The sequence below is a fragment of the Fusarium mangiferae genome, assembly GCF_900044065.1.
Source record: "Fusarium mangiferae strain MRC7560 genome assembly, contig: FMAN_scaffold003, whole genome shotgun sequence".
NCBI lineage: Eukaryota > Fungi > Ascomycota > Sordariomycetes > Hypocreales > Nectriaceae > Fusarium > Fusarium mangiferae.
The window spans coordinates 1,532,349-1,550,653 of record NW_024573923.1 but is presented as its reverse complement, the minus strand read 5'-3'; the positions used below and the strand labels follow the sequence as shown (position 1 = coordinate 1,550,653).

The window sequence follows — 18,305 nt, the reverse complement described above, 5'->3', positions numbered from 1 at the left end:
CATGCACATCAAGTGGAAACAAGGACCGCAGTATAGCTCAGAAGAGTCTGATCTCAAGCTCATTCCAGTTTATATCTGGTTAAAAATAAATAAGCAGTAACCTGCAGCCCCAACGCCGACCGTCCATGATGCCTGTCCGTTTTAGATGATCCCTGATGATGAACGCGGAACTCAGTGGCCGTTCTGCATGTTTCCCTGCTCACCAGTGTTGGTGATGCGTCTCAATTCCCATTCTCGCGTGAACTCTTGATGCAGCATCTCGAGTTGTTTGATGAGCTTCTCACAGACAGAAGTAAAGACATCGCGGGGGGTGATGGTACCATCTGTCTGGACTCGAATGAAAAGCTCAGGAACGTTGGGATGAGCAACTGTGTACGATGTCAGCACAAGATTCATCAAGGGCGGCAGGATCTGTACTCTTATACCCAGCCATGTAGACATTGGGGTGCATCTTGAGATGCTCGGAGAGAAGGTTACCCAGAGTGTGGTCTTCTTTCATGAGGACAAAATCGGAGGTATTGGACATCCCTAAAAATATTGTAAGCAGAGGATAGACATAAGTCGTGAGAGAGCTGACCTGAGAAGACCTTTTCTTCTATCTTCTTCTCGCCCTCTCCGAGCAGGAACAACTCGAAACTGTCAAGTTTGTTAGCTTGCGAAAGACGTCAAGTCGTTCAAAGCAACGTAACAGGTCATCTTGGAGATTGAAATGCTTGGGGTTACCACCGGCCATTGTTTAATATTTGGTGAAAAGGCAAATATATGCTATGTGCTTTTTATGGCGTTGAAATAGATGAGATGAACCTGACTCGCTTGAGGAAAATGGTTTTTTAATTGCTTCGCAAAGGCAGGCCGCGAGATAATTTTTTCCAGAGACAGTGCCCGCCACTGACACCGCAAATGAACGCAGAACATAGATTCAAGGAAAGGATAGTTACTTGATGACTTTCAGACTTTCGAAAACCCATACTGCCTTAAAAAGGCTGGGCATTCATACTTAGGGGTAATGCCAACTAGGTAACACTGCCAGTCGCATAATGCTTTCTCAACCAACTGACGGCAGGGTGATAAGACAGACCAAGCTGGCAACTTGCCAGAATGAAAGCTGTTCCCTATGCAAAGGCACAGACCGATTGTCGAACCAATGTTGGGCATTTGACTTCACATGGCGCTTGACCAAGCAGGATAATAAGAGCGTGTAGTTTTGGACTCTGACCTGATATTTGTGTTTTTTTTTTTTTTTGCCAGACTTAGAGAAGAGCAAGCAGCCTGAAAACACACGAGAGTAGACCTGAATAAATAGAGAGAGGGACAGACAAAGAGATAGAAAAAGACGGTCTTACCGATCAGGCGCGTTCATCTTCGGTTCTTGGTCAGAGTGTTGGGTGGTTTGAGATTTGGCGGTAAAGTGGCGATGGCAACAAAAATCCAAGAATGTCGGCAGTTTGCGTTTCGAATCGCTCGAATCGCTCGGCGAGAAATTGTAGAGAATACAGCACCAAAAAGATCCAAAAGGAGGTTGTATCTTGAGCGAGTTGGTCAAGTTGTGAACAAAGAGTTAAAGAATTAAGCAAGGTGACGCAGGGGCGGCCCTCAGAGGCTCGAAGCTTCAAGGCGTGACAGGTTAAAGGTCGGTTAATCATGACAATATGTACATCCAACCTCAACTTTCTGATGGCATGCTTCCAATTCTGCCATGCATTAACCTTCACCGTTGCAGGCTCAACAATGAAAGTCTTTCGTCATGCCGCGCATTCAGCCATCTTTGTTGCGGCGTGCTAGGCGCCTTTCGCCACATATCGCAAGCCTTCTTCCAGCTTGCCGGGACTTGACTTCTGCCCAGAATGAGCTCCGATGGCTAAGAAGCCATGTCGATGAATCACGGTCACGAAACAAATCATGGATGTTAGAGAATTTATGTCGAAGAAGGGGGCGTGGTGAGCCACTTCAGTATGTCATCGGCTCTCAGCCATTTGGCTCACTTGACATCAAGTGCAAACAAGGTGTTTTAATACCTAGACCAGAAACCGAAGCATACACTTTCCATCTAATAAACCTCATCAAATCAGGGGAGCTTCTAGGACAAAATGTAAGGAAAACGGACCGTGGAGTAAACATAATCGACTTCTGCACAGGAACTGGTTGTATACCTCTTGGACTTTTCTCATCCCTCCAGCACTCAGTTGACAATTTGACCGTGCGAGGAGTGGATGTTTCGCCTGTAGCCCTCCGACTCGCACAGGAGAACATCACACGGAACGTCAGGCTTGGAAATTTGGTTAAGCCCACAAAACACAAGCGGCTTGACATCACAAGGGCAAACGTTTTCAGTGATGGCGACATGCAGCAGCTCGCCGTTACCCCCTGGGATATTCTCGTGTCTAATCCTCCATATATATCAGAAGATATCTGGCATCATGGCCGTGGGCAACTTGGCTATTCAGTCCGAAAATATGAACCGCGCCTCGCATTGGTCCCCGATAAGGACCTCCCTTGCCCTAGTAAATGCAACCCAGCAGACGTCTTTTACGCACGGCTTTTGGACATTGCAGAACTCCTTAAGCCCAGCGTGGTCCTGTTCGAAATCGGTGACGATGAGCAGGCCCGTCGTGTGTTGCAGCTGTACTTCAACCACCCAATTGCCCAAAAATCAAAGACTGAAATTTGGCGTGACTTGCCTGATTTCGAGGGAGCCAAGGATGCAGAAATACTCTTGCATCTCACTGAATCAAAGGAAGATTGCCGAGTTCCAGTGAAAGGCGGTGGCCTCATACGATCCATTCTCATCCACAACCTGGAATGGGCGGAGCGATAGGGTAGTAGATGAACCTTCAGGAGCAAGAGAACCTTTGTCTTGGGGCCAAAGTGTCAAAAAATATATAATCCAAGGTCTACCAGATCCACACTATGTTGTACGAAACTTGCCTAGGTCTTTGTCACTTATAGTTAGTGTCCCTCAGACAGCAAGAAAACACCAGACCTTTATATAGAGTGCTAAAATAAACTCAGTAAAAGATATCCTAAATTTATATAAAGTTACCTAGGTCATTTTGTCAATTAGGATCAAGGTCTTGAGTTTTCTTTCCTCCCCTAGGTTGACAAGTGCAAAACCGATGTGCTTCCTCATTTGATGGATGTCAAGCATTGCAGAGCCGGACAGACCTACGCATCCATCGGTAAGATAGAACAGGCATCACTCATTGACGTACGTACTGACACATTCCCCGAGGCGATCATATCAGCCAATCCTCTCACCTTCCGCCCACAGTTGACCCCACACTCAGCAACTTCCCCAACACGTGATCCTCAGTTTTCGAGCTAAGCAACCACTGTAGACTCATCACCAGAAGCTTTCACTTGGTGGTGCCATCCAACATATTCATATTCACCCATTGGCGCTGGAATTCCGAGTTCTCGCCATATACGACTGTATACCGGCCTCAAATATTAGTCAATAGCATCGCTGGCTTGAGCCGTGCTACCCCATGAGATAGCACGGCGCTCTCAATTACCTTTATCTATACACACAACCCCGGTAGTTCCGCACTTGCGACAGCCTGCGTTGCCCGCCATGTCGAGATTTTTAAGACAATCAAGCCAGCTCGCACGAGCGACGAGATTGTCAACACAGCCTGCACTGCGCTTATGTGTAAGGCCGTCACTTGTCACCCGATCGATCCCCGCAAAGACTTCTGCCGCATTCGCCATTCGAGCAAGGACATATTCCTCGCAACCCCCACCTCCCGGCAAAGGTCCCCTATCAAACCCCGAAAAAGATGATGAGCATGGAAGCAAGCCATTGAATCAACACAGTGCAAAGAACGGGCCCGATGGAAGCAAGTCTGACGCACCAAAGCCGCCACCTCTGCCCGAAGGCTGGATTCACTTGAACAAGGAAGAACTGGCACATCTCGAGGAATTTACAAGTCGACTTCCAGAGGCTCAAAGGCCGGTGGCGAAGGACATTCTTGAGAAACTTCAAATTGTTGGCGCTCCTGCCGAGACCCGAGACCTTCTTCAGAAGCAACGCCAGAACGGGAACCTTTCGATCTTGGACAAGGGAAGGCTTATGCGATGTGTATACATGGTCACAGAACGGATAATAGAGTTGGAAGATCAACAGGAGAACCGGGATGGGCAATTTTCCTCCTTCCGCATGGACCAGGAACCGAAGACTCAGGACGGAAAGGGTAACGCTGACAAGTCGAAGCAACAACAGCAGCAGCAGAAGGGTGGCAAGCCACCGAAGAATGAGCGCAGCGGGTGGCTGGAGGCTGTTCAGACTGGTATCGCCATTGGTGTCACTGTATGGATTGCGGAACTCTTTGCCAACCCTTTCTCTGAGAAGGAGATTACTTGGCAAGAGATGCGGAAAGCATTCCTGGATAAGGGCCTGGTTCAGAAGCTGATTGTCGTTAATGGCTCACACGTGCGGGTAGAGCTTCACCCATCTGCAACTGGAGCTACTGGTGAGGGCGGACAACCTGCGAGAAAGAGCTACGTGTTCTCTATAGGGTCTGTTGAATCCTTCGAGCGAAAGTTAGAACAGGCGCAAGATGAGCTGGGTATTCCGCCTTCCGAAAGGATACCTGTGAGCTACGAGGCTGGCGGCAGCACCCTTGGCAACCTCCTTCTGGCCTTTGGTCCTACACTGCTCTTCATTGGTTTGATCCTCTGGACTCAGCGGTCAATGGGTGGACGTGGTGGCGCTGGAGGAGGTATGTTCAACTTCGGCAAGAGCAAGGCTAAAAAGTTCAACGCCGAGAGTGCTGTTAAGGTCAAGTTCTCAGATGTTGCTGGCCTCGAAGAGGCAAAAACCGAGATCATGGAGTTTGTGAGCTTCCTGAAGCAACCCGAGAAGTTCGAAAAGCTCGGTGCCAAGATCCCCCGAGGTGCTATCTTAGCTGGCCCCCCGGGTACTGGCAAGACATTACTTGCCAAGGCCACAGCCGGCGAGTCTGGAGTACCATTCTTCAGTGTGAGCGGTTCTGAGTTCGTTGAAATGTTCGTCGGTGTCGGTCCTTCACGTGTGAGAGATTTGTTCGCCGAAGGACGTAAGAACGCCCCTTGCATCATCTTCATTGACGAGATTGACGCAATTGGACGTGCGCGACAGGAGAGCGGCCGGGGATTCGGTGGCAACGATGAGCGGGAAGCAACTCTGAACCAGATTCTCACTGAAATGGACGGTTTCAATACTCGCGAGCAGGTTGTTGTTCTTGCTGGCACTAATCGAGCGGATATGCTCGACAAAGCCCTGATGCGACCAGGGCGGTTCGACCGACATATCTTCATTGATCGTCCTACGATGAAAGGTCGCCAGGAAATCTTTAAGGTGTATTTAAACAAGATTGTGACGAACGAGGACCACGAATACCTTGTTGGTCGCCTGGCAACTCTAACCCCTGGATTCTCCGGTGCTGATATTGCCAACGTTGTCAACGAGGCTGCTCTAATTGGTATGTTCTACCGGCTATTCTGATATTGTGTGTGTTACCTGGCTAACTTGCCTAGCTGCCCGAGGCAACGCTGATGAGGTCAAGATGGACCACTTTGAGCGGGCCATTGAGCGGGTTATCGGAGGTCTTGAGCGCAAGTCTCTCGTGCTGAAGCCAGAGGAGAAGAAGACTGTTGCATACCACGAGGCCGGCCACGCCATCTGTGGTTGGTTCCTGGAACATGCTGACCCTCTTCTCAAGGTCTCCATTATTCCCCGCGGCCAAGGTGCTCTGGGTTATGCTCAGTACCTGCCCCAGGATGCTTACCTGATGAACACCAACCAGCTCATGGACCGTATGGCTATGACAATGGGTGGCCGTGTATCTGAGGAGCTTCATTTCCCCACCGTGACAACAGGTGCTAGTGACGACTTCAAGAAGGTTTCCCAGATGGCACGAAACATGGTGACTCAATGGGGCATGTCCGAGAAGGTGGGCCCCGTTCACTTCGAGAATGACCCCAACCGCATGCAGAAGCCATTTGCCGAATCTACTGCCCAGCAGATCGACCAGGAGGTTTCCCGAATTGTGGATGCAGCCTACCAGCGATGCCGAGACCTTTTGACCTCGAAAAAGAAGGAAGTTGGACTAATCGCCCAGGAGTTGCTCAAGAAGGAGGTTCTCGTGCGAGATGACATGGTTCGCATCTTGGGCAAGCGACCATTTGGTGACAACGAGGACTTTGAGAAATACTTTGGCGGCGGTAAGGAGGAGAGCACACCCCCACCATTCCCTGAGGAGACAGATACGCCTAAGGACCCCCCTACCCCTGCCCCAGCTTTCAAAGAGCTTGAGTAGAGTCGAAAAGAAAAGTCGCCAAGCACATGGTTGGCGAAGGTAGCTTCCGTGGTACGATCGACGACGATTGGTCATGCGCAGTGCTGCGGAGGCAAGACAGAAGGAGGAATACAGGAGAACTTGAGGCAGAACGAGGATTGGTTGTGCAGCGACGAGGATAACAGCGAGGCCTATTCCAGAACCGAGGACTCTGATGTCAGGCCAGGACGTTACGATGATTCGTCAGGGGGGAGCAACACGGGTCATGGAGGCCACAGCAAGGCGCAGAGAAAAGCGGCACTCTACTCTACCAAAACATTTGATCAATTCCTTTGGATGTTCAATGCGTTATTAGCAGAACCGGCACATCGCAACCATCAGAAATTACCCTCATCGTGTTGGAAAGCCTGGAGGTCGAGGCTAGGAACAACCGTGTAACAATGTATTCTAGGCTATAGAACTGTAAAACATTAAGTATATATTGATGATTGAATTCTCTGTCCTGAAAATGATGGTTTGAAGACGTTGTCTAATTTGCCTGGCTCGCCAATCTTGTAACAGTTGATCAAGAACCCATCAGGGTTATGCTGCCATGTATCCCATATTTCAGACAGGAGGCAGAATAGGCCTTGATAAGCATCTCGAGATGACGAGTTGATGTTGGCCACTGGAGGGTATGTCATTTAGAAAAGAGGTCCCAGTTTCCTGGCGTCGCCTTACCAGAAAACAATGCCATCTACTCCTTGAGGAACCGGAATATGAGTCGTAATTCATGGCTCCCAGCCCCGCCGAGGAACTAACAGAACAAATAAAAACAAAGAATGTCGATCCTAGTGAGCTTGGCATGGTCTGAAGCAACCGGCGGCCGTCAAACGCTATTCTACCTATTAGTATAAGTCAAGATGTCGCGATTATCATCGACCGCGAGCTGGTTCTGTGAAGCTGATTGGCTGAGAAAGTTCCTCTGCTGACCGAGGTTTAGGAGGCTCTGCTCCCTTGGTGTAACCGCATGTGTCGAAAAGGGTAATAAAAAGGTACAAGTTTTTACGACATCATGCACTTGTCGACAACAGGGTCAAGGTGGGCTGTCAACGTCGATACTTGCATCCATGTGGGATGGCTGGTAACTAGGTAGGACTTGGACGAAAGGTTCCGTGCATGTCAGGATGAATAAGGACTGGGAGGACCTAGTCAGTCTTCCACGTAGCAGGTACTAGTACAGCCTACATAGGCTGTTGTGGTGATGATGATGATATTCTCATGATACCCATTGCACTGTCTATTGATTACCTATCTCTGTACGTATTCGGGTAGGTACCTATGCGATGTGACAGCCCTTAGTCGAGACACTGGACTGGATGTTGTCTTAATAAGCATCCCGATCCCCCACAATCGAAGTTTTTTGTCTTGTCTGTTTGGCCGGCAATAAACGAGTATCGCCTTTGGTCTAAGCATGCATGCAATTGAGTCGCTTGCACTCTATTGGCTGCCAAGGTGTCTGGATCGCATCACTGTCATTATGGAGGCCATTCTTACATCACACTCCCAAAGAAGCGTGGTGGAAGTGCCTCTTTTTATGGTGTTACCCCCTGTGAGACCCGATTAGTGGGTTTTATCGACCCGCACCGCAGTCCCTTGAACTGCTTCGATAAGGTATATATCGATGTAGTCTATTTCCCTTCCTTTTCCCCGTTACCTACTTACTCATTTCGGTGAGCACTGAGCATTTGGATGTAACCAGGACAGGGATGTTGTCATGTTTAGTTACTGAGTGGAGTCAACAATCAATCACTTTCTCCGAAGACTGGTAGCCTAAGTCAAGACAAGTCAAGACCCTTGCACCGGTGACATTCTTGGGCGGCCGATTCTGAATCTTTTCTTATATGTATGTATATCAACTTTGTTGGTTTCCGCTTCCTACTGTCTCGTCTATTAATCACGGAATTTCCTCACTCAAAAGTCATCTTTGAAGTGTGCCACTCGTTGTTCGATACAGTCTGCATAAGGTACAACAAACAATCTCTTGTCAAGCCTAATACCAATACAACAGTTCTTCCTCATTATCTCTAGAGGCAGCCATCATGGTTTCAGCTTCGCCAGGACACGAAAGAGACCACGATGGAATGGCCTCACCTCACCAAAAACAAGAGGCTTGGTGGAGAATCCACCTCTTTCGTGGTATGGTCAGTGACATCCGTCGACGATTACCATACTATGTCAGCGACTGGACGGACGCGTGGGACTATCGTGTAGTCCCTGCTACAGTGTATATGTATTTTGCCAAGTCAGTATCTCCATCTCATCTTGTCTTGCCTTCGTTACATATTAAACTGCGTGTGACGCTGACTTCTCATCAAGCATCCTCCCTGCCCTGGCCTTCTCTCTCGACATGTTCCAGAAAACAGGGTCAAAGTATGGCGTCAACGAAGTTTTACTCTCCTCTGTTCTTGGGGCGGTCGTCTTCTCTCTATTTGCTGCACAGCCGCTGGTCATTGTCGGAGTTACGGGTAATTTGACCTCCCTTTTCTACTACGCCGAGCTGTCCCTCTAACCATGCTTCTCTAGGCCCAATAACCGTCTTCAACTAGTAAGATTACTGCTACTCACAAACGAATTTGCATCCTGGAGCTGACCTGGGCCTCTGAAGCACCGTATATGATATCATGAAACCAACCGGCGTCAATTATATTGGCTTCATGTGCTGGATCGGCATGTAAGTCGGTGTTCACCGTGCAACACGGGGCTCTTTTCAATTTCCACAGTTTGGTAACTGACCCATCCAGATGGTCACTTATCCTTCACTGGATTCTCGCCGTAACGAACTCGTGCAACTGGCTTCGATGGGTCACGCGCTTCCCCTGTGACATCTTTGGGTTTTACGTCGCTTTTATCTACCTACAAAAGGGCATCCAAGTCCTCGAACATCTCGGTAGAGGGCAAGAGTTCTATCTATCCATCGTTGCCGCTCTTCTTGTCTTCATGGTAGCATACGTGTGCGGCGAACTTGGCGGAAGCAGCCTTTTCCGCCACCCCTTGCGCGTGTTTCTCAAGGACTATGGCACACCTTTGACAATCATCTTTTTCACTGGCTTTGTCCATTTCGGCCGTATGCAGGAGGTTGATCTTGAGGTTTTGCCCACTGGCATCGCCTTTGAGCCTACTAGTGGCCGCGATTGGCTCGTCCGCTTCTGGGATTTGAGCGTGGGTGACATCTTTCTAGCTCTGCCCTTTGCAGTCCTTCTGACCATTCTCTTCTGGTTCGATCATAATGGTATGTTATAGAGTATTCGATTCCTGGCAACCTTGCTTACTATCAAAGTTTCTTCACTCATCGCCCAGGGCAGCGAGTTTCCACTTCGCAAACCTGCTGGTTTTCACTGGGATATATTCCTCCTCGGTTTGACAACTGGTGTTGCAGGTATCCTTGGCCTACCATTCCCCAATGGTCTCATCCCTCAAGCACCCTTCCATACGGAGTCGCTCTGTGTTACAAAAGCTGTCAAGGAAGATGATGAAGATGGCAACCCAGTAGGCGGTGGCTATTCCTTCGAGGCCACACACGTTGTAGAGCAACGGTTTTCCAACTTTGCTCAAGGTCTCCTTACTTTAGGTACTATGACGGGACCCCTTTTAGTGGTCCTTCACTTGATTCCCCATGGTGTGCTCGCGGGTCTATTCTTTGTTATGGGTGTCCAGGCCCTTGAAGGGAATGGTATCACGAGCAAGCTTATTTTCCTAGCGCGCGATCGGGCCCTCACGCCTTCAAACAGCCCCTTACTTCAAATTCGCAGGCGCTCAGCTATTTGGTACTTTGTCCTCATCGAGCTCGTCGGCTTCGGTGCCACCTTTGCCATCACCCAGACTGTAGCCGCTGTCGGCTTCCCTGTCATCATCTTTGCTCTAATACCAATCCGTGCTCTCCTACTTCCCTGCATATTCTCCCCCGAGGAACTCTCTCTTCTTGACCAACCAACAGCCTCCGATTTCATCATGGAAGGAATCGGGGGGTCATGGGGCGGCAAGGACGACGAAAAGCCTGCTTTGCAACAGAGAGATGCCCTCCGACGTCCAGAACATCGCGATAGTGTGCTTGCGCATCCTGGTGCCCCTAGAAGGAGTCAGGAGGATCTTGCAGAGCTAGGTCAAATACAATCTGGGCAGAGCACAGCGACAAGAAGGAGGAGTTTGGAGAGACGACAACAAAGAAAGTCAACCCCATAGAATAAAGTATGATTTACCTATGTTTTAGATAGAAAGATACAAGCCGATGAGATAACATGTTTGGAGGATATACCACTGTTTGATAGTCTCTCATCCCCAATAGGGACTGCATACGTTACTTAAAAATCTAGAATCAATCTTCGTTTACCATATAAGGGGAAAAGCCACCCTGGTCTAGGCAGGCTAGGAGAGGAAAGAAAACTCAGGACCTTAATCCCCAAACGAAAAAAATATTTACCAAGTCTAGCTTGGGCTTAGGAGGCATTTTACTAAGTTTATTTTAGTATCATCTTTTTAAGTCTTGAGTTTTCTTGCTCCCTAAGTGCAGGCCTTGCACCCAGTTCTCCCGAGTCTTGGCCATGACTTCCACAGGATAGTATGGCAGAGCTTTGGTGGTGGCATCCGTTCATTAAATCTAGACGTATCCTCCCTCTGCCCCTTTCCCACCATGCGATATAGCATGAACGCTTCAGACGCCAGTAATTATGCTACTTAATATCTACTCATCATCATCATCACTATCCACCACAAACCCACCCCGTACACGCGGTCTTCGAGTTACGACGGGTGCTTCATCCTCATCCTCATTCTCATCCTCATCTCCATTCCTATTCACGCCGCCCATTTCCTCATCCTCGTCAGGCTGAGTCTTTTCAACACTGATTCGTCTCCTCTTGCGACCCTCTCCATCACTGCCATCTGGCAATACTCCTTCTGGCTGCCCCCCGTTCTCTTCCTCAAGAGTTGTATTCATTGCCCTAAGAATGAAATCATCACCAGAATCAGAATCGTCACCTCCTCCCTGATGCTCCTCACTACTTGATGCAGATTCTGTAGCTGCAATTCCACGCTTTCTAGTTGGCTTTTTAGATATAATAAGGCGTTCCGCAACGTGGCGGATGGCCGATGCCTTTGCTTCTGCCTCTCGTTCCCGAGCGTAGAAGACTTCGTCGTATTCAGAATCCGTTTCATCGTCCTCGGGCCTTACATACTTTTCTGATCTCAAGCGCTTCACCTTTTCTTGCTCTTTTCTTCGCCTTTCTTTACGCTTCTTTTGTCTTTCTTCTTCGGTAAGTTCCTTTCGAGGCCTACGTTTCCTGGGCGACTTCTTGGGGCCATCTTCTTCGTCAATGGGTTTGCGCACCGTGGGACCGAGGGGTCCGAACATGGGGTCGTCAAGCTCGCCCTCCTCGTCATCATCAAAATCGGCCTTCTTGCGTGGCGCACTCTTGCGTTTCAACTGGTGTTCTGCCAGAACTCCCTCCTCAAATGTTGGAGGGCTGAACTCGGCTTGGTTGATGTAGTGGATGGCATCCGTGAGAACATCGGCAGAGACATCAGAAGGTATAATCCATGCGGACTCGGGTGTTTCATCTGATGCCGGGCCTAATAGCTGAAGACCGACAAGTTTCATAAGAAGTCGCATCTGAGAGTTCTTGAACATGGCATTACGACGGTCCTTATCATCTGGACGCACGACTAGGCATTATTAGTGAAGGAACAAATACTCGAATCTCATTGAACTCACAAAATATAGGAGGAGCTTTTGGCCCCGACTCTGTTGGCTGTTCCTCAGCATCGTCTTGTACAGGCTCAACTGAAGCCATTGCCTCTTCCGCTGCCATAAAAGCTTTACGTTCGCTCTCAGCGTCGCCGAGGATTTTCTTGATCCAAGCGACATGGTCTGCCTGGTTCTTGTCCAACATTGCTCCAACGACAATGGCGATCTGCCGGTCTAGCTCTTCAGTGTTTTTGAAGACCAGCTCAGCTGCAGGTTTGGCTTTGCTGGATGTAGTGACAGTTTGTCGTTCGAAGCCGTACTCGAGAAAGAAGGCAGTGCTAGATCCCTTGCTGAAGAGCATCTCCACAAGGAGTTCTGGTCGCTGTTCAAGCTTCTTGAAGCATTTGCGCAGTATCTGCTTCACCAACTCTTCCCACTCCTTGAACACCCTAGAGGACTTGTCAAGCGCAGCAGGGCCCTTGATCATGTTATAAAAGAGGTGAATTATGTCCACACGAAATAGCATGACACTCGCCTCTGCTTTGAAAGCCACGCGATAGAAATATCGATGCGCTCGCTTGAGTTGCGAGTCTGTCAGATCACGGTAATACTTGGTGAAAGCGACAAATGTATCCACTACGCTCTGGGGCGTGAAACGCGTTGCAAAGCGATGAAAGTCGAACTTTCGTTCTTTAGTTGTTCGCTCAGCGGATGCGGCGTCATTATCTGAACCGTCATTCTCGTCGTTGTCATTTTCGATTCCTGCAGCGTCTTGGGCAGCCTTCTTCTTCCGCCGAGTTCGCTTCCGCGAGCGAACTTGCATATCGATGTTCTGCTTTGAGTATCCTTCCAGAATGCGGAGGAAGTGGTGGACCAGTTCCGTGGCAGCATCAAGGTAGTTGAAGCTTTGGTCCTTGTAAGTTCTGATAATGGTGGCAATTGCATCGTGGGTTGCTTCTTCGTAAAATAGACGACTAAGCACGTTTTCGGCGATCTCTTCGTTGTCCTCGTTGCCTGACTCTGACATTTCCTGCACAGTGAGAAGGATCTGGGTAAAACAACGCATAACAGCGGTTAATTCATGCCAATCTTTCATCTCCAGCGACTCATGGAGAGCTTTATTGAGAGTGATGAACATCTCCTGATTGAGAACACCTGCAACGAGGTTGAAACTGCTGATGTCCTCGCTAGGATTCTTAGTCGACTGTTTCCTTGCCTTGCGCCTCATGCGCTCGGCTTCTAGAAACCATGCTACCAAGTAGAAAAATTGACGGCGGTGATACTGCATTACATGTGGTGCCTCCCTATCAATGGTTTTGCGGACATGTTGGAATAGGGGGTTGAAGCCCGAGTCAAGGAAATCTTCGACAAACGATCGCAACTGGTCATAAGCACGAGAATTAAGCTTAGTTGGCAACCCGAGATCTTTCTCATCTTTATCCCCTTTTCGTGCTCGGCGAGGAGGTCGGAAAGTTTTTGAGTTATCCATCTTTTGATTCCTCATGGAGGCATCAGCCAGCGCATCCTGGCCCGAAAGTGATGACATCTTGCCGTCGTCTCGCTTCACCCAAATCATGGTACCGAATCGGTTGTGGCGAGTTGGGCCTTTGCGGTTGTGTGCCTTCAACATGGACGACTCCTTACTCATCATATTGGCGAGCTCTCCGGCCTTGGCCTTACTTAGCTGCTGCTCATTCATGAAGAGCTTTTCAATGTCAACTTGTTTCACTAAATGGTATATAATTTCCATGACAGATGTGTCTTCGGTTCGAAAATCCTCTCCCATATTCGATGCAAGCGTCAAGAGCACGAGGAAGATGTCTTGGTATGAGAACGCATCGATAGTGGCGGATCGAGATATTTGAGACTCATCGCCTTCGTATTTAACATCAGGGGGGGGCTCGATCATGGCGATGTTACGGAGGAAGAACAATACCAGCTTGATGATACCATGATCACGTTGTGTTCGGTCGCCAGTCGGTATTGCCATGGATGGGAGAGCCACCCGTACAGCTGTATGAAGTACGCGAGCTCCGTCGTAATTGATAACGGCTCGCTTATATCCAACCTGGGCAAGCTCCAGGACCGGCATATGGCGGTGGTGATTGACCGTCATTCGCTCTCTGTCCCTTGCCATCGGCCAGGTGAGAGGAACCATGAGTTCGAAGCAAGCCAAGGCTATCCTGGACTTGAATTTGCTGTCCGTGGCATTTTCGGGCCACGTCGAGAGAATGGGGAGCAGATCACCCTCGATCAGGTTCGCCTCGTGTATGCATCGCGCAACATCCATCCGATTCGTCTTTTCGTCGTAGAAGCGTATCCATCGTTTTAGATCGCGAAGAACCTCGAGTGCATCGTCACCGAGTTGATAGCCGCTATCGTCGTCGGCGCTGATGCCTCCAAGCTGGAATCCGCTTGTCAGAACATTTTAACTTATTGGTAATATGGGAAAACTTACCGCTGAGACAAGACTGTTGATATGCGCTCGCACTTCTGGGTGCACAATATCTGTTGATCCATCTGCCAACTCCATGATCTTGTTTCACTCAGCATTGACAGACAAATAGTTGCCTGTCTCTATTTAAAGGTCGTGGGGTTTGACAACATGAGAAAACATTAGTACTTAGGTAGTCCCACTAAGGCACCTACTTCATTCTACGACGCGCTTAGTCGCGTCTTGTCTGCCGTGTCTAATTAACGCGAAGATCGATAAGAGTTGATAAGATAAAGAAATTTCGGCAATTGATAAGAAAGATCCGCCGGCTCCGAGCCGAGGTTACCCGCCATATGATGGCGTGAGCCGTTGATCTCGGCGTCGGCGTCGGCGTAGATACCAACGTCCCCGTGGGGAAGAACTTAAAGAGTCCTGGCACTTTACTATTGTATCGTGATTTCCAAAATTCCCCCACACAATCTTCGAGAGCAGAAAGAAAAAAATGGCTGCTCCAATGTTTCGAATGCCTTCTATGGCAGTTGTGCGTCATGCCCGCTGCTTCAGCTCTTCACCTCGCCAATATGCCGCCGCAGAGGTCAAGAAGCTTGGTGTTATCGGTGCGGGTCAAATGGTAAGAGCATGTGAGAGACATTTCTGGCTTTCAGACAATTAACAGCACCACGATAGGGATTGGGGATTGCTCTTGTTGCAGCTCAAAAGGCTCAGGTTCCCGTTACTTTGATCGATACTTCAGACAAGGCTCTGGCCAAGGGCATTGCCTTTGCTGAGAAACTCCTAGCAAAGGATGTCTCAAAGTCAAGGATCACACAGGAGCAGGCCGACAGCGCCCGTTCTCTTCTCAGTACAAGCACCAGAATGGAAGACCTCTCCTCTGCAGACATGGTTATCGAGGCTGTTCCTGAGCTGCCCAATCTCAAGTTTGACATATTTGGCAAGCTGGCTCAGATCTGCCCCAAGCACGCTATTCTCGCTACAAACACCTCTTCTATCTCCATCACCCGCATCGCCGCTGCCACTACCAAGGATCCCACTGATACCTCAGCTTCCTCTCGCGTTGTGTCGACCCATTTCATGAACCCCGTCCCTGTACAGAAGGGCGTTGAGATCATCAGCGGCCTGCAGACTAGCCAGGACACTCTCGACACTGCCGTTGAGTTCTGCAAGCGCATGGGCAAGATCACTTCGGTGTCAGCCGACTCTCCTGGATTCCTTGCCAATCGCATCCTCATGCCTTATATTAACGAGGCGATCATTTGTCTTGAGACTGGTGTTGGAGACCGTGACTCCATTGATGCCATCATGAAGAACGGCACAAACGTGCCCATGGGTCCTCTTCAGCTTGCTGATTTCATTGGTCTCGATACATGTCTCTCTATCATGAAGGTTCTGTATGAGGAGACCGCTGACTCCAAATACAGGCCGAGCGTGTTGTTGAAGAACATGGTCAACGCTGGTTGGTATGGTAAGAAGAGTGGCAAGGGCTTTTACGACTACTGAGTCACTTCCTTGACAGATCTTCGGTGACAGAAATACCTGATTGAACTTCGGTGTGCTCTTCACGAGATTGTATCAATAAAACCAAAAATAAAAACAGTAATAATGTTCAAGTTGCCCTATCCTGAGTTGCTATGGGCCAATCCATACATCACATACTAGGTATGCAACATCTTGCCATTAGCGATAACCTAGGAAGCAAGAAAAGTTCTTGACATTAACTCAATATACCATAAATCACTAGTATAGAGCCTCGTGATCCTATACTAAATTCATCTAAATCGAACCAAGTATTGTAATCGCTTAGGATAGAAGTCTTTTGATGTTTCTCCCCCACCAGCTAAGATCTGATGGCCTTTACAAAACTATCCCACTTGAACATCAATTGATAGGCAAAGAACGACTCAAGATGGTTGCAGACTCTGTATTCCGCCAGTGAGTCCCTTATGATGCCGTTGGTCTGGACAAGTATTCCACATCATTGCTAGCCGCTCTTGACATCAAGGAAAGTAAACAAGGATATAGGTACGATACTTTTGTCCTCCGCCCCGCCTGGATATTTGTATCGGTGACTCAATGAGTGCTACTTAGGGGCGGGCGTTGGTCTAATTATAGCAGAGGCCTCTCATTTGATTATCATTGAGCCATCCTGGACCACGGCAAGAGAGGAGAATGTCACTGAATATGCCTACGACAGTCGCAGTTCTCAACTGGAATACATAAAGTTCTACATGGAGCTCTCTTTGGTGAGGATGACGAGGTTTTCAATAGTTGCTGTCAGCTCTGGCGGCACCTGAACAGAAAGAGGAAGTGGAATTGCCCGACTTCGAGGAGACCAACGACCATATCATGAAGAGAATCAATGCTGATTGATATAGCTTCGGATGAGGAAGAAGGCGTTCCTGAGGAGGAAGGAGACTCGGGTACTGAAGTGAATTCATCAAGGGGCCCCCCTAGGCTTAGATTAAATTACCAAAATATTTCATTGTTTAGGATTCATTGCTTAGGCCCGAGATGCTGAGTTTTCTTGCATCTCCTAGGTACTCGTGAATGATGCCCGAGAGCACGCCTCTCTCTGTCAGAATGCACTGAGTACATCATCGTACGACATAAAGCCGAGACCTTCTCAAGAGGTCTGACCGTGCAATCAAGGCTCATGCAGACACATCCGATATCCTGATGGGTGTCAGAGCAGGGCGGCAATAGCCTCGAAATAAACCACCCGTCAGCCTCTTCGGCAGTTGTGTCTGTTGAATCATTACCCTTACCCTTGCCTCATAAACACAAGGGTAGATTCAACGTCTTTGTTGTACTCCGTACCTTCTGCGTGGTTCTATAACTTCTTCTTATGGAAGAAGAGCCCGGGTCTTTTGCCTCAGCACCAACCAAGCAAGGCCCACAACACCAATTGCTAACTAAAATGTAGAGGTCAAAGCTCGAAACAACCATCACCGAGTCCACCACATCTTGTTAGCTTGTCTAGCTGCACTGACACCTAAAAGATGAAACTGTCTATCTGCGCTCAGTCACTTTTTGTTTGGTTTCGTGCTTCTGTTTACGGGCCATCTTTGCGAGCCTTCGTTCGACCAATTGATTGAAACACCCGCCGATCATTAGACCTTGTCTAGGTAGCAGGGTAGGTAGTCTTTACTGTACGAATAGGTCTGTCTCTCAGTGATAGACCGCTCGGGGAGTTATGAAAACAGGAGACACTGATCAAAGTTGAGCAGAAGTGAGGCATAGTTTCTCTGGCAAGGCATGCTCAAGATGTACGTGTCGAATATGCAGCCAGGAGAATCACCTGTTTCGCATCAAGTGACAGTTGGGGGTAGATTGGCGAAGTGACAGAAGTCTCCTACCCGCGAAATAGTCAGTTAGTCTGCATCAAGACTCCGAGACAAACCCCTAATTCTTTCGGTATTTGCTCCTTTCTGTTTGCCGAGGCAGATTTATTCTGAATCACCACGAGAGGCAAAAGGAAATCCCCATGATGAAATTGTTGAGAATAACACAATCACAGAGTATATCGAGAAATAAGGAAATAGATAGCTGTGATTTTCTTAGCTTAATGAGATATATCCTATGTCGCCATCCAATCCACATGCCCCATCAACCCTGATAAAGATTTTAGAAGTTGATTTGATATTACTGACAAGATGCAATTGTAGAGTAGATAGATTGGCTTGAGCTTGCCCCGTAAGCGAAACACATCAACAAGCGTAATTGACATGTTTCTAGGCTGTGTCTTCTCCGGGATGGACAAGACACTCGATCTTCTGCCAGGGTATGTAAACGGCAGTTGCGTGAATACAGCTGACTCCTGTGGACTATGTTCCAGACATGAGGGGATATTGGAAGC

At 48.6% G+C, this 18,305-nt stretch overlaps 6 protein-coding genes across 6 annotated transcripts; 4 read left to right on the top strand and 2 right to left on the bottom strand.

Annotated features, from left to right (window-relative positions):
• Positions 1–171: 171 nt before the first annotated feature.
• FMAN_04609 (uncharacterized protein) lies at positions 172–1,360 on the bottom strand (the record flags this gene model as incomplete). The annotated part of the gene is made up of 4 exons (XM_041828662.1): positions 172–368; positions 418–528; positions 578–636; positions 1,344–1,360. 4 exons carry the CDS (start codon positions 1,358–1,360, stop codon positions 172–174), a joined length of 384 nt encoding a protein of 127 aa, XP_041679503.1.
• Positions 1,361–1,744: 384 nt separating this feature from the next.
• Positions 1,745–2,815, top strand: FMAN_04610 (uncharacterized protein; the record flags this gene model as incomplete). Its single annotated transcript, XM_041828661.1, has 1 exon — positions 1,745–2,815. The coding sequence occupies one exon, from the start codon at positions 1,745–1,747 to the stop codon at positions 2,813–2,815; it is 1,071 nt and encodes a 356-aa protein (XP_041679502.1).
• A 756-nt stretch (positions 2,816–3,571) lies between these two features.
• Positions 3,572–6,296, top strand: FMAN_04611 (putative matrix AAA protease; the record flags this gene model as incomplete). The annotated part of the gene is made up of 2 exons (XM_041828660.1): positions 3,572–5,459; positions 5,515–6,296. The coding sequence occupies 2 exons, from the start codon at positions 3,572–3,574 to the stop codon at positions 6,294–6,296; spliced, it is 2,670 nt and encodes an 889-aa protein (XP_041679501.1).
• A 2,060-nt stretch (positions 6,297–8,356) lies between these two features.
• Positions 8,357–10,496, top strand: FMAN_04612 (uncharacterized protein; the record flags this gene model as incomplete). Its single annotated transcript, XM_041828659.1, has 6 exons — positions 8,357–8,559; positions 8,634–8,782; positions 8,841–8,862; positions 8,923–8,988; positions 9,059–9,546; positions 9,595–10,496. 6 exons carry the CDS (start codon positions 8,357–8,359, stop codon positions 10,494–10,496), a joined length of 1,830 nt encoding a protein of 609 aa, XP_041679500.1.
• Positions 10,497–10,995: 499 nt separating this feature from the next.
• On the bottom strand, positions 10,996–14,530 carry FMAN_04613 (uncharacterized protein; the record flags this gene model as incomplete). The annotated part of the gene is made up of 3 exons (XM_041828658.1): positions 10,996–11,975; positions 12,025–14,401; positions 14,456–14,530. The coding sequence occupies 3 exons, from the start codon at positions 14,528–14,530 to the stop codon at positions 10,996–10,998; spliced, it is 3,432 nt and encodes a 1,143-aa protein (XP_041679499.1).
• Positions 14,531–14,933: 403 nt separating this feature from the next.
• FMAN_04614 (putative 3-hydroxybutyryl-CoA dehydrogenase) lies at positions 14,934–15,949 on the top strand (the record flags this gene model as incomplete). Its single annotated transcript, XM_041828657.1, has 2 exons — positions 14,934–15,062; positions 15,119–15,949. 2 exons carry the CDS (start codon positions 14,934–14,936, stop codon positions 15,947–15,949), a joined length of 960 nt encoding a protein of 319 aa, XP_041679498.1.
• Between the last annotated feature and the right edge of the window lie 2,356 nt (positions 15,950–18,305).